Below are 13,739 nucleotides of genomic sequence, written 5' to 3'. Positions count from 1 at the left end.
CATTGATACCTGTCACTAATAGAGAAGGAGTGAGGGCAGAAGATAATTCTCAAAGCCTGGCACTCTGGGCATAGCCCTGGACCAGAGGATGTGGTGGAAAATTATTCTATACTATAAACAACCTCAAACTTCTTACATATACATTTATTTTACATTATAGTTTACACATTGAGGGTGCATCTACACTGGGAACTAACTTCCAAGTCAACTGCAAAGTTAGGTGCTACTTCAAAGTAGCCAGCAGAGAGTCTGCATGCGTTTTCCCTCCCTTACTTTGAAGTTAACTTACAAGTAAGGGAGCCCAACTTCAAAGTCCTTACTCCATTCCCAGGAATGGAGCAGTGCCCTACTTCAAAGTTTAACTTAGAAGTAAGGTGTGTGTAGACGCTCAACTTCAAAGTAAGTAACTTCCAAGTTATTTTTGTAGCGTAGACACGGCCTAAGTGAAGGAGGATGCTATTCTGATTCTGACCATAATATGATAAGAAGGAACTAGAGAGGGTGTCAAACCCACGCTGGTGTTTCTACCCTGATTCTGAAGCAATTTTGATGAATTTCTGGACGTAGACACATGGAGCACATGCAAACCCATCTCTGGAATACACAGAAGAAGGATCATCAGCGAAAACTACTCTGTGAAGTGTTTTTCAATCAGTCATGCGCCCAACCTACAGTAATTTCCCCATGACTATATTTCCCTAGTTTGTTTATGAGAAAGTAATATAGATCTGTGTCAAAAACCTTCTCAAAGTCTACGGCTTTCCCACTATTCACTAAGACAGTTACCCTGTCGAAGAAGGAAATTAATCTGTTTGGCATAATTTATCCTTGAAATATCCTTGTTACCTATTATTTATCATACTATTATTTGCTAGGTGCTTACAAATTGTTTAATATTTTGTTCCAGTATCTCCTCAGGAACGCAAGTTAGGCTTATTAGGCTAAAATTCCCCAGGTCCTCCTTTTCTAACCCTCTAGGGTACTCCTGCATACTCCACGAATTTTTGAAAATGATTGCTTTGGCTAGCTCCTTAAGTACTCTAGAACAAATTTCATCAGGTCCTGTAAACTTGAATACAACATTTAACTTAACTAAATATTCTTTAACCTGTTTATTCTCTATTAGCCCCAGTGTTTCTTCCTCCTTCTTGTTAACATTGGGTAAAGTATCTTGTCACAATTAATCTTTTTAGAGAAGACTGAAGCAGAACAGGCATTAAACATTTCTGTTTGTTGTGTCATTTTAGATTTCCTTCCTTGATAATTAATGGACCTACACTTTTCTTTGTCTTTCTGCTGTTCCTAATGTATTAACAGAACCTCTTTTTATTGCCTTTTCTGTTTTCTATTAGGGGTATCTCATTTTGTGCCATAGTTTTTCTGATTTTGTTCCTGTGTCTGTGCCATTCTTTCACACTCATCCTTAGCTATTTCATCCTTGTTTTCATTTTTACAATTTACTTTTTAATGTTCACATTATTAAGGATCTCCTGAAACAACCACATTGGCCTCTTACTATTCTTCCCATCATTCTTTTGCAACAGGATGCAGCTTGCAGTTTTGCTTTTAATAATGTCTCAGAGAAACTGCCAACTCTCCTGTATAAATTGGACCTCCCTGGTCCAGCACACGTGGGACTTGGCCCATTCCAAATAAGGGAATTTGCCAGACTGGGGAGGTCCCTTGCTTCCAGCCCCCCAGACTGCCATCCCTCTCCGCTGCCAGCTGTCCTTCCACCCCAAGTGACTTGTACACTGCTGGACAGCTAAGCTGCTGGTCTCTCTCCTGGCCCTGGCCCAGCTGCTGCCAGTACCAGCTCCAGCCCCAGCCCCAGCTCCAGCCAGGCACCCAGAAGCCACCCCAGCCCTGACCGCCACCAGCCCTGGCCCTGTGGACACTGGCTCTGGCTGGGCTACGGGACACTGGTCCCAACCTCGTTAGGACTGCCAAACACCAGCCCCTGGCCCACAGATGCTGCTGTGGCCCCAGGACTCTCTGGTCCTGAAACACCCATGGTCCAGAATGTTGCCAGATGAGAAACTCCTGGATCTGGGAGGTGCAACCTGTACTCCCATTTGCCTTAGAGTTTCTTTCCAAAGATACCTTACATAACTGTTCTTTAAGTCTGCTGAAGTCCATTGTCCTTATTTTGCTGTTCTCATTCTTTTACCTTAGAATTCTAAACTCTAACATTTTATGATCTTAAGTTGCCTTCTGCTTTCAGATTAACAACCACTTCCTTCCTGTTAATCAGAAGGAAATCTAAAATATCTGCTGCTCTGGTTTCTCAGATAAAAAAAGTTATCCCCAAACATGTGAAGAACTTGTCAACAGTGTGAGTTTTCCTGAATTTATTTTCCAAAAAGTAACAGGTAATAAAGCCAGTACCCTCACCACTACCAGGGCTCATGGTCTGGCTACTTTGTTATTTATGCTAGAAATACCTCATCTACCCAGTCCTCCCCACTTAGTGGTCTACAGCAAACATCCTACTGCCTTTACTCCTTTTCCTCCTTTTACCTTCCCTCAGACTTTCAAAATATCTGCTTCTCATTTCTTTCTGGCCCCTCATTGGGAAAGCTAGAGTTGTGAAATAGGGTGAGGGCAGACCAACATCACATAAAAAATAAAGATTAGGATAAGTTTTCATCAGAAATGTAAACGAGCAGGGACAAAAATAGCTAGGATGAAACACACCTTGTCATGTCCTGTGTCTCCTCCTCTGACAATATCTGGAGCCATGTACTCTATAGTTCCACAAAAGGAATATGCTCTCTCATTCTAAAAAACAGGCAAACATATTGATATCAGTATAATACCAAATTATTAAACTATATTTTATTAGAAAATGTATACTCTGGCTCACATCATTGATAAGTGCCTGATTTAACATTACTATATACACTTGAACCTCTGTACTCTGAATGTTCCTAGTGCACAAAAAAACCCTGTTATGGAGGAGGAAGCATCTCTGCACACCGCTAGTCCTCTTCCCTCCCAGCTGGTAATAAAGCCAGTTCAAAAAAGCTGGCTTTGTCAACTCACTTCTTCAGCACGTGAATTTAATGCTCATAAACTGCCAGATTTCAGCACCGGAAAATTTATTTCAGACATTCACAGAACAGTTAGCAGTGTAGAAGGTACTCCATTAAGATACTCCAACAATGAATTGGAGTAATATTTTTTTAGTTTTGAGAATATATAAAATTAAGTCTCAATGACCGAATGTTCACATAACATTCTGGTACAGACTGCATCATAATTTTAAAAATGACCTTTTCCACTAGCATCTGCCCAAGACAAATTGAAATGATGTGAACATGTTCACTTTTCATAAACCACTAACAGTCACATTGTAGCCACTTTCCTTCTCTGTTATTCTTGACTATAAACTGTTTCATGCTCACACAAACAATCCACCTCTTTCTCAACCCTAATTACCAAAGCCATTAAACAATTCAGCCCATAACATCTTTTCCCCCCATTCTTTTTTAATCCCTTGCAATTTGTTACTTTTCACCATTTAGATATTAAATACTTACTGCGTTTCCTCTCAAGGAATATTAACAGCCTTTAGTGCCAAAAGGATCTCCCAACCAGATGACAAACGGACATTCTCCAATGATTCATCACTAAAGCTAAAAGCACTGCCTTACAGCCATTCAAATAACTTGCAACATGGCACACTCAATTTTAAAAGGAAACTGAAATATGTAAAAATTCATCTCTGGTGGTTTGATGTATTTTATTTTGAAGACACTATGGAAGATTTTTTTCTTTAGGTATGGAAGTCTATTTCAGAATGCCTTCACTGGAGGACAAGGACTGCATAACATATTTTTTCTGACTATGCTAAAAATATATTTAATTGATAACAGAGGAAGACTAAGGTACATCAGGCCTATTCAGAAGATCAAGAGAAATGAAGTTCATTGGTATGGATGTTGTATTGGGCAGTCAGAAAACTCAAATATATTGTATATGAACATAGGTAACGAAAATACATATATTTTTCCTAACAGTTTTGTGAAATGGAAGAATCACAAAAGATTAACTCTAGACTGAACCAAGAGCAGATACAGTTGAAGTTCCCATATATAGCCCCATCAGTCCTAGAAGTCTCATTTGTTCTCCTTCAGACAAATTGATATTACAATACTTTTTTAAAAAGTTTTATGTGATTAAAAAAGGGACTCAGAGGTGTAATGAAAGATATTGAGGTATAAATATACATAGCTCATTGGATTTGAATGAAACTACACAAAGAGGTAGTATTTTTCAGATTTCTGAATCATAAATTGGTTTAAAGAACAAAAAGTGGAAGCTATGTTAATTAATGGCATAGGTATGTCAACACTTCGTATAAAGCATAGAGCTTACCACTACTACAACCTCAAAAACAAACAAAAAAAATACAAGATACTATCAAATCTATAGGACTATTAAAGAGTAATAAGTGCTAAATATGTTAGTGTTTGCAGGATCTTTTCCTAGGCTCAAACTCATGTCTTTGCACAACTGTTTACATATAATCTGAATTTTATTATGTAAGTCATTCATAAAACATTCATGAGGTGCTGAAATGTATATGAAAGTTCATTTCTATTTATTAGTTTAGCTGGGCTATTTCTTCTTTCCATCAGCATATAAATATGACTGTGTGGAATGTTGTGTGACATACAAATATACAAACTGTTTTCCTTGTAGATGCTATAGTTGTACTTCAGCTTTTTTATATCAAACATTTTATCAAATACTGTAACCAAGTTCTTTAAAACTTTTAATTAGTGACTCAACTACACATACACACACAAGTAATTACTCTTCCTTCACTGGCCATTATTTTTAGAAAAAGTCACAGACAGATTGTGGACTTCTGTGATTTTTTGTTTTTGTTTTCATTTATTGTCTGTGACCTGTCAGTGACTTTAAAAAAACAAAAAAAGAAAAGACAAAATCTTAACCCTAACTATAATTGATAAACAAACTTTTTAGTTATTTATGTAGGCCTATTGCTTCTAATAACACATTTTGCAGGGTATGTAAGCAACCATATTGCCTTGATTAAACTACAAACTTTTAAATCTATTTGTACCTCTTTTGTATTTATTTTTCAAGTTTTTGCACTTCAATGGCTCTACAAATAGGAAAATGTGTATTTGCACCAGCTAATATCTAAGACAAGAGTTTCAAACTCAATTTACCTTATGGCCAGGGCTGGTCCTCAAATCCTCCTAGTGAACCAGTTGGCACAGCTAGCTGGCAGGGCTCTAGGGGCAGGAAGGGATGGTTCTCCATGCATTCTCCCACACACACATCTCCTGGCCCCGCCTGCTGGCCCTGGTGCTCCTCCTCCACCCGCTTCCCCCCAGTGAGTCCTCCGGCACTGCCTGCCATCCTGCTCAATTTAAAACCTTCCTGGGTGCCCTCAGCACCACCACTGGTAATGTAGCAGGGCTAGGTGGTTTCCAACTGCTAGCTCTGTTCCAAGGCTATTACATCCCCACGGCCCAGGGGAGGTATGTGCAGAGCTGTCCCATCATTGGGAAAACTTGGCATGGCCAGCCCAGGTCTCATGATTTGGGAGGTGCTGCAACAGCTGCCCCTATCTTATAGGCAGGATGGTCCCCCATACTCAGGTCAGCCTGCAGGGCCCTGTGTGGACTGGGGTCAACAGAGGGGGTTGGGCTCCCCAACACTCATCATGGTATCAAGAGCTGCAGGGAAGTAGAACTATTCAGCAACCTACTCCATTTCACCACCATCTCCTTAGCCAGACTGAACTGGGGCTGGTGTGCTCCACTTCCCACCAGCATGGTGAAGAACAGAGACCAGGTTGGCCTGGGAGATGGCAGCAGAGCATTGCAAAGACTACTGCATTACTGCTTTCCCGCAGCTTTTGCTGCTGCAATGAGTGCAGGGAACCTACCCCTGCTGCTGCTCTGCACCAAGCCCTCCCGATAATCTCTCAGATTGTGTCCCTTGTGGGACTGGATTGATGGAAGTGGGTGAGATGGGAGGGGAGGGCAGCGTAGAAACAGGAAGAGGTGCAAAGAGGGCAGAGCAGGGGCTCATCTTGAGGAGAAGGCTACAGACATGCTACCAGACCTGTTTGGGCTGGATTGTGAAACTGCTCTGGCTGCAGATGGCCCCAGGCCATGAGTCTGAGACCGTTTATCTAAAACATTATACAGGCAAATCTTATATTCTGTTAGGAAAACAGATTCATAAGGATACAGTTTGAGTGTCATCTGACACACAAGCAGTAGATTTCTGGTTGCAGTTGAACTGTCCACATTTCTAGTATATGGAACATAGTTTCTACATTTAATGGATTGGCAATTTTTATGCTGTAAAAAAGCAAGCCTGACATCCAAAATATTTCAAATGCAAGCAAATCTGATTTCGAAAGGAGGCTGAAAACAATCATGTACCTTAAAAAAAAAAGTGACTGGATCCCCTGAAATCCATTTTGTCTAAAAAAATCCAAGCTGTCCTGTAGCATCTTAAAGACTAACACGTTTATTTATTAAGTAATGACCTTTTGTTGGCAAGACCCACTTCTTCAGATATGGAGCAGATAATTATAATCCAGGGTTTGTATAGTAGGGGAGAGAGGAGGGCAAAAGGGGGAGAGGTCACCTTCCACTAACAGGACCAGTGAAAAAGGTAGATTGAGTTAAGCAGGATTGGTGTCATTCCTGTGAATATCAAAGGTGGGGAAATTGCCTTTGTAATGTGTAAGACGATCTAGATCTCTGTTAAGTCTGTGGTTAAATGTGTTAAATTTGCAGATTAATTTCAATTTAGATGTCTCCTTCAGTAATCTTGTGGTAAAATTCTTTTGTAAAAGTATAGCTACGTTCAAATCCTTTATTGAATGAAGTTAAAGTGTTCCCCTATACATTTATGTGTATCCCAATTCTTGATGTTGGATTTACTTCCATTCATCCTTTGGCACAGAGACTATGCAGTGTGTCCAACGTACATGGCAGATGGGCATTGCTAGCACATGTATGACATTAGTGGATGTGAAGGTGTATGATAGTGTAGCTGATGTGGTTAGGTCTAGTGATGGTGTCTCTAGTATAGCTATGTGGACAGAATGGCAATGGAATTTGTTGCAGGGATAGGTTCCTGGGATAGTGGTTCTGTAGTATTATGTGTGGCTGCTGGTGAATATTTTCTTGAGGTTGGGTGGTTGTCTGTAGCAGAGGACAGGCCTGCCACCCAAGGCATGTGAGAGTGAGGGATCATGTTCCAATACAGATAGCAGATTGTCAATAATGTGCTGGAGGGGTTTAAGCTGAGGGCTATCGGTGATGGCATTCTGTTATTTTCCTTCTCGGGCCTATTATCAAGTAGCTGACTTCTGGGTACTCATCCTCCCCTGTCAATCGACTTCTTTACTTCCCCCCAGTGGGTAATCAAGTTTTATGAATGCTTGGTAAAGATCTTGTTTCTGGTTTCCATCGGTGGGACTGGAGCAGATATGGGTGTCTCTCAGGGCGTAGTTATAGACAATGGATCGTGTGATGTGTTTTGGATGGAAGCTGGAGACATGCAGAAAAGAATAGCAGCTGGTGGGTTTCCAGTATAGAGTTGTATTAATTTGACCATCATTGATTTGGACTGTAGTGTCAAGGAAGTGGATCTCTCTTGTGGTACAATCAAGGCTGAGATTGATGGTGAGGTGCAAATTGCTGACATCCCCGTGGCATTCTTCAAGGGTCTCCTTGCTATGGGTCTGTATGATGATGTCATCGATGCAGTATACGTAGAGGAGTTGTGCTAGGGGATGGGAACTGAGGAAATATTGGTCTAGATCAGCCATAAAAATGTTGGCATACTGTGAGGCCATGTGGGTGCCACAGTAGTGCCGCTGACCTGAAGGTACAAGTTGTCCCCAAATCGCAAATAGTTGTGAGTGAAGGAAAAGTCACATAGCTCAGCCACCAGATGTGCTGTGATTTTTAAAATAATTATTTTATCATTTGCCTTTTTAAAAAAAATTTACATCTATTTATATTTTTGAAGGGGAAATAATTGACAGAAGAATGATACAGCAGAAAATTAAAGAACAGAAGGAGGACATGAGGTGGTAAGCTAAAAGATACTGACTGAGATGGAAACTGATGGTGGAGTGGGAAAGAATCTGAGAAAGTAACCCTGAACACCGAGCTCCAGGGCATTGATTTAATAGACGGAGGAGAAGGAAGAAACAGAAGACAGGAATCACTCATGCTTTTCCCCTTTCTTTGTCTCCAGTCCTACTTCTTGTTGTCTTACAATAATAAGAAGACATTTCAGGCCCCATCCAACTCTCTGCTGACTCACTTTGGCTTCCTTTGAAACCTTTGGCAGCCCTCACTTTGCTTAGCATCCACTTATTCTGGCATGAAGCAGTTTTAATTCTTGCTCTCTTCTACTGGAACTCCCTATCCTGTTGCACTTTCTTACTTTGCCCCACCAGGTTGCTTCTGGTTTCCTTTCTTTTCTTAATGCTTCCTCCATTCCTTTCATCTTATACATTAAAGGGACAGGACATTTGTTCTGTCTACACTTCTTCTCCACTTTGGACTGCAGATATATTCACAGTGTTTTTCCAGAAGTTACCATAGTGCTGACAGCTGCCTCTGGGACTTGGAACCTTCTTAAAGGAGGCAGCAGTTAAGCTCTCTCTTAAGATGACCCTTTTGCTGTGGAAAAAAGATTCTCCTCAATATTATTAGCTGATGAGTCTGTAACTTAGAAGGGAGATGCATAATGGGAGAAGTAAAAATAAGAAACACAGTATTTAAAATTCACATTTAAAAATAAGATTTAATTTGCCTGGACCCTTGAAATCAAAAAGATTTGAGTACATTTTAAATAATATATGCTCAATTATTATCTGTATTGCAGTAAACCACATAAAGACCCTAAATCAGGTATCCAGGCATCATTGTATTAATTATGGAACACACACAGTTCTTCTTCCAGGGATCTTACACTCTAAATATATGAAAAGAGACTGTAACCAACAGAGTGAATACAGGATAACTATGAAATAATTATGATGAGGATAACTGTCACGACACACCATCTATCTAGTCATTGAAAAGTGCTCTGTATGCATTATAACAGCAATGAGTTTTAAGTTGGGATCTAATGAATGATAATATAATGGCTAGGCTTCCAAATATAAGGGAAGAAACTGCAAAGGTGTCTGAAGAAAAGCCAAGTTATGGAATAAGAAAGCTGGCAAAAGTTAGCAGAGCAGAGGTGCTGTCAAATGCTAAACATCAAATAAGAGACTACAGGTATGGCAGAATTAAGCTGTGAAGGGCTTAAAAATGAATACAAGCAGTTTTTGTTTGTTGATGCAGAAAAGGAGATAACCACAGTAGAGAAACCCTAGCATGTAAATTTCACCCTTAAATGTACACATGCAACTCTCAACAAGATGGAACACAGAGCCAAATTTTTTTCTACATTGTGTCTACAATTGCTGAATATTCCAATACTCACTTCATCTGTAAGGAACTCCTTACTCAGACCAAAGTCTGTCAGCACAACATGGCCATTAGAATCAAGTAGAATATTCTCAAGTTTTATGTCTCGATATATAATCCCCAGCTGCAAATAAACATAAAAATAGTAATATGACATTGATCTGAAAATATTAACATATTATAAAGGCCACATACAAAACTATGTTAAATTCTCCAAACTTTCAAGAAATTTATCAATAATTTAAGGATAAAACATGTTACAATAATGTTGTAATTATCTCAAAAGTAATCAACATAAGACAAACTAAATTTCAGGGTTAACAGTAAAATTAAAAGAAATCCAAATATGTTATGGAAATACACAGTTATGGAACCCAACCCTAAGCTCCACCCTGTAGTACAATTATAATATAAAAGCAGGGTTGGTTCATAATAGGGTTTGCCATCCTAGATTATAATAAAAACTCATTTTCATCAGAGATTTGACTTTTTTCCTCATAGTATCATTACAGGGCAGTGTATGATTATTGTGATGCTTAACTATGCACTACCATAGCTTTACACCTCTGGACTTCTTCTAAATTTAACTTCAAATTTCCTTGGTTCGTAAATAAGTTTTGGAACAATTATAGTACCCTTAAAAATGGATACCCATCTTTCATAACAGTTGTACTTTGAGATGTGCCACCCACGTCTATTCCATTGTAGGCATATGCATGCCCATGTGCGTGGTCATTGGAAAGTTCTGCTTTTGGGGTACCATAGGGACAGCTATGGTGCCACCTGGAGTGCTGCACTCATATCAGGTCTTATGCTCTCTCAGTTCCTTCCTGCCGACAACTGCAACAGAGGGGTAGGAGTCAGATAATGCAATGAACATGAGCGATACATCTCAAAGAAAAACGATTATGAAAGGTGGATAATCACTTTTTCTTCTTCAAATGCTTGTTCATGTCAATTCCACTGTATGTACTCACAAGCAGAATTCATGGAGGTGAGCTCAGAGTTCAGAGCGTTGCAATTAGAGCAGTGCTTTGCCAAAGTCAGCATCATTTTCAAGCTTGCTGCATCAGAGCATAGCAGAAAGCGAATGTGTAGACAGACAGCCAGGTTGCAGCCCGACAAATTTCTTGGATTGGCACATGCATGAGCAAAGCGGTCGAGGAAGCCTGGACCCTTGCTGAGTAAACCATCACAACTGCTGGCAGGAGTTTTGCCAGCTCATAGCTGTAACAGATGCAGGTAATTATCCAGGATAAGAGTCTCCAGGCTAACACTGGGCAATCTTTCTCTGTGTTGGGGACAGCCGTGAACAAAAGTTTTGAATTACAGAACTATCAGTGTAGAAGATCAGCCTGACATCTAGGATATGGAGCCCATGTTCCTCGTTTGCCATGTGAGTTTTGGACACAGGACCAGTAGTTAAATACCTTGGTCAGGGTGGAACCCAGAAATGACGTTGGGCAGAAAAGCCAGAAGTAAATGAACATCATCCTTACAGATGATGCGAGCATCCCGTCCCAGACATCCAACTGGCCAAAGTTCTAGTGAACAAGAAGTCAAACTTCTAGGAAAGAAGAAGTGAGTAGGACACCCAGGGCTTCCGTGGGGTATTGGGGGGGGGTGTTACAAAAGCCTTGACAGCACCAAATGTACCTTGACCAAGGACGACAAGCCCTGGAGCCTGAGGTAGAGCAAGTAGCTCAGGATGTCCTACAGCAAGGTTTCTTCTGCACAAATATGTGGATCTGAGGCCACACATATGAAGCTTTTCTGCATAGTAAATCTGGTGGAGGGCTTTCAAGATGGGCAACTGAACATCCTAGACATCAGCAGAGTATTACTGCTTCTCTCTGTTTCACCATGTAGGAACCAGGCTGTCAAACAGTGCCACCAGGTTCAGGTTTAGCAGATTGCTGTTGCTCTGGAAGAGCAGATCAAGGCAAAGAGGCAGTTGCAGGAGCCTAGCTGTTGATAGGCTTAGCAGCATGCCAAATCCGTGTTGCAAGGTCACGCTGCACCCACAGGGATGTTTGTTGCCTTGCTTCACTCTGAGAAGAACCCTGCTGATCAACAGTACTGGTGTATGGTGTATAACAACAATATCCTGACCATGGGATTAGGAAGGCATCTGACAAGAACCTGTGGTCCCTGCCCTACATAATGCATTATATATGCCACTTTCTGTTTTACAGAGACACAAACAGGTCAACTTGAGGAGTCCTACACCTGTGCAAGATCAGGCTGGTCACCTCCAGATGGAGCAACTATTCATGGCAAGACAAAAAGGACCTGCTGAGGTGACCTGCAGGACATTCCTGGAAGATTGGCCGCTACCAGGTACGTGTTGTCTATACACCAAAGTCCCAGACACTGACAGTGTCCTGAAAAAGGGACAAGTACCTGGCTTCACACTGCCTGTTGATATAATATTCTGTGGATGGACTGTACATCAGAACCTGCACCACCTTGCCCTTCAGGTGGGGCAAGAAAACCTGGCAAGCCATGCAGACAGCTCTGAGTTTTCTGACACTTATGTGCAGGTTTAGGTCTTGCTGCAGCCAGCATCCCTGAGGGTAGAGCTTGCCAGGTGATCTCCCTACCCCAGAACCAACACATCTGAGACCACAGTGAACAAAGGAGACAGGACCACAAAGCGAATTCCTTGCAGCACCAACTTAGAGTCTTGCCACCAGCAGAGATAGGACATGGCTCAGCACAGTGACCTCACTGTCCATGGGCTTTCTGCTGAGATTGTAAACTGAGGTCAGCCACATTTAAAGAGGTCTGACAAGAAGACAGGCATGGCTGACCACATATTTGTATGCATCCATGTAACTCAAGAGTCAGAGGCATACAGGGGCTGTGATGAGCGGTTGGGCCTTGATGTGAGAGATTAAGTTCATGATGGCCTGAAACTGTGCCTCTGGAAGGAAGGCACTGGCTTACATGGAGTCGAGAACTTCCTTGATAAACTCTGTGTGTTGTACTGGCATTAACATTGACTTTTCTATTTTTATCAACAGACCTAGGGTGAGGCAGGTAGAGCAAACCAGATCAAGGTTTCTTTACATCCACTCTGGAAACCTGCCCTTGGTAAAGCAATTGTTGAGCTACAGGAGCAGGTGGACCCAATGGCATCTGAGATAAGCTACCACTGACAACATGAACTTGGTGAACATGCTGAGGGCTGAGTGCCATGAACAGGCAATGGCATCATTTCTCTATAAAATGCAGGAAACACAGGCACCCTTCAAGTCAAGAGCATAGTAGCAGTCTCCCAGATCAAGGTAAGGGAAACTGGTGCATCTGGAGACATACAGGACATCAGTGCCGTTTCAGTGTTGAGACCCCAATCATGCCAGTGTAATCTGGGCGAGTGGCTAAACCAGGCCTCCACATTGGAGGAATTCCTGTCTAGTGACTGTGGAGGAGCCATCCGTGCCTGTGTAAGTTTGATGACAGTCACCACCAGAGATGATTAGTGATGGTACCTAGGCGAACAGTAGTGACATCTGGCAGCCTGCAACCCAGATGCGGATAATTCCCACGTGGCAGGCAATAGTGACTGGTGATCTAATGTAGACCAGTAGAAAGGCATGAAGTGGACAGGTGGCTGCAGATAGGGGAATTTTCAGAGGGAGAGAAATAGATCCTGTCACTGAAGAGGCTGCCCAGTGAGCAAACTAGGATTTGGTGAGAGTGAGTTTGCTTGACAGTTTCGGTTACTGTGGCAATTTCATTGTGTGCCTCAGAAGGTTGGAACCTCTTCTAATACCTTGTTCCCTTGATTGCCTTTGATCAGCCTCAGCATCAGCCTACCCCCGGTGTGACTAACGAAGGGAAGGCCCGATCAAGTTTGCAGGCTTTATAAAGCCAGCGTTAAAGCGATCAGGGGGCTGCAGATAGCGGAGTTTTAAGAGGGGTTTGATAGAGGAAGTGTGACAGGAGGGGTCCCACTATGGTTAGAAGACTTGCAAAACCTGTGCCACCACTGCTCCTGTCTCCTCCATCTGTGCCTGTAATCAGACAGACCTCCTGACCAAGTATACCTCTACCCAGACCTTGGTGCGGTTTTGCAGAGACTGTGACCTGCAATTCCCACCTACTGAAGTCCAGGCTGGGGAGACCATCCAATGTGGAAGGTGTCTTCTGGTAGAAGCTCTCAGGAAGCAGGTGGTGGAGCTACAGGATGAGGTAGCTAGGCTTAGGAGCATTCAACTCCACGAGCAATTCCTGAACAGT

At 41.8% G+C, this 13,739-nt stretch overlaps 1 protein-coding gene across 2 annotated transcripts in view; it reads right to left on the bottom strand.

Annotated features, from left to right (window-relative positions):
• Positions 1–13,739, bottom strand: part of RPS6KA5 (ribosomal protein S6 kinase A5) — a 154,676-nt gene that overhangs the window by 91,933 nt on the left and 49,004 nt on the right. The window contains exons 5-6 of one of the 2 annotated variants that reach the window (XM_074996632.1): positions 9,511–9,618; positions 2,698–2,781 (exon numbers count right to left, since the gene is read on the bottom strand). In XM_074996632.1, coding sequence (XP_074852733.1) covers positions 2,698–2,781; positions 9,511–9,618 — 192 coding nt within the window. The remainder of the gene's footprint in view (positions 1–2,697; positions 2,782–9,510; positions 9,619–13,739) is intronic. The other variant, XR_012645911.1, reaches the window with a different exon arrangement.

The sequence above is a fragment of the Carettochelys insculpta genome, chromosome 6 (genome assembly GCF_033958435.1).
Source record: "Carettochelys insculpta isolate YL-2023 chromosome 6, ASM3395843v1, whole genome shotgun sequence".
In the NCBI taxonomy this organism is placed as follows: domain Eukaryota; kingdom Metazoa; phylum Chordata; order Testudines; family Carettochelyidae; genus Carettochelys; species Carettochelys insculpta.
The sequence above is the reverse complement of the archived record's forward strand: the minus strand, read 5'-3'. Positions and strand labels throughout refer to the sequence as shown.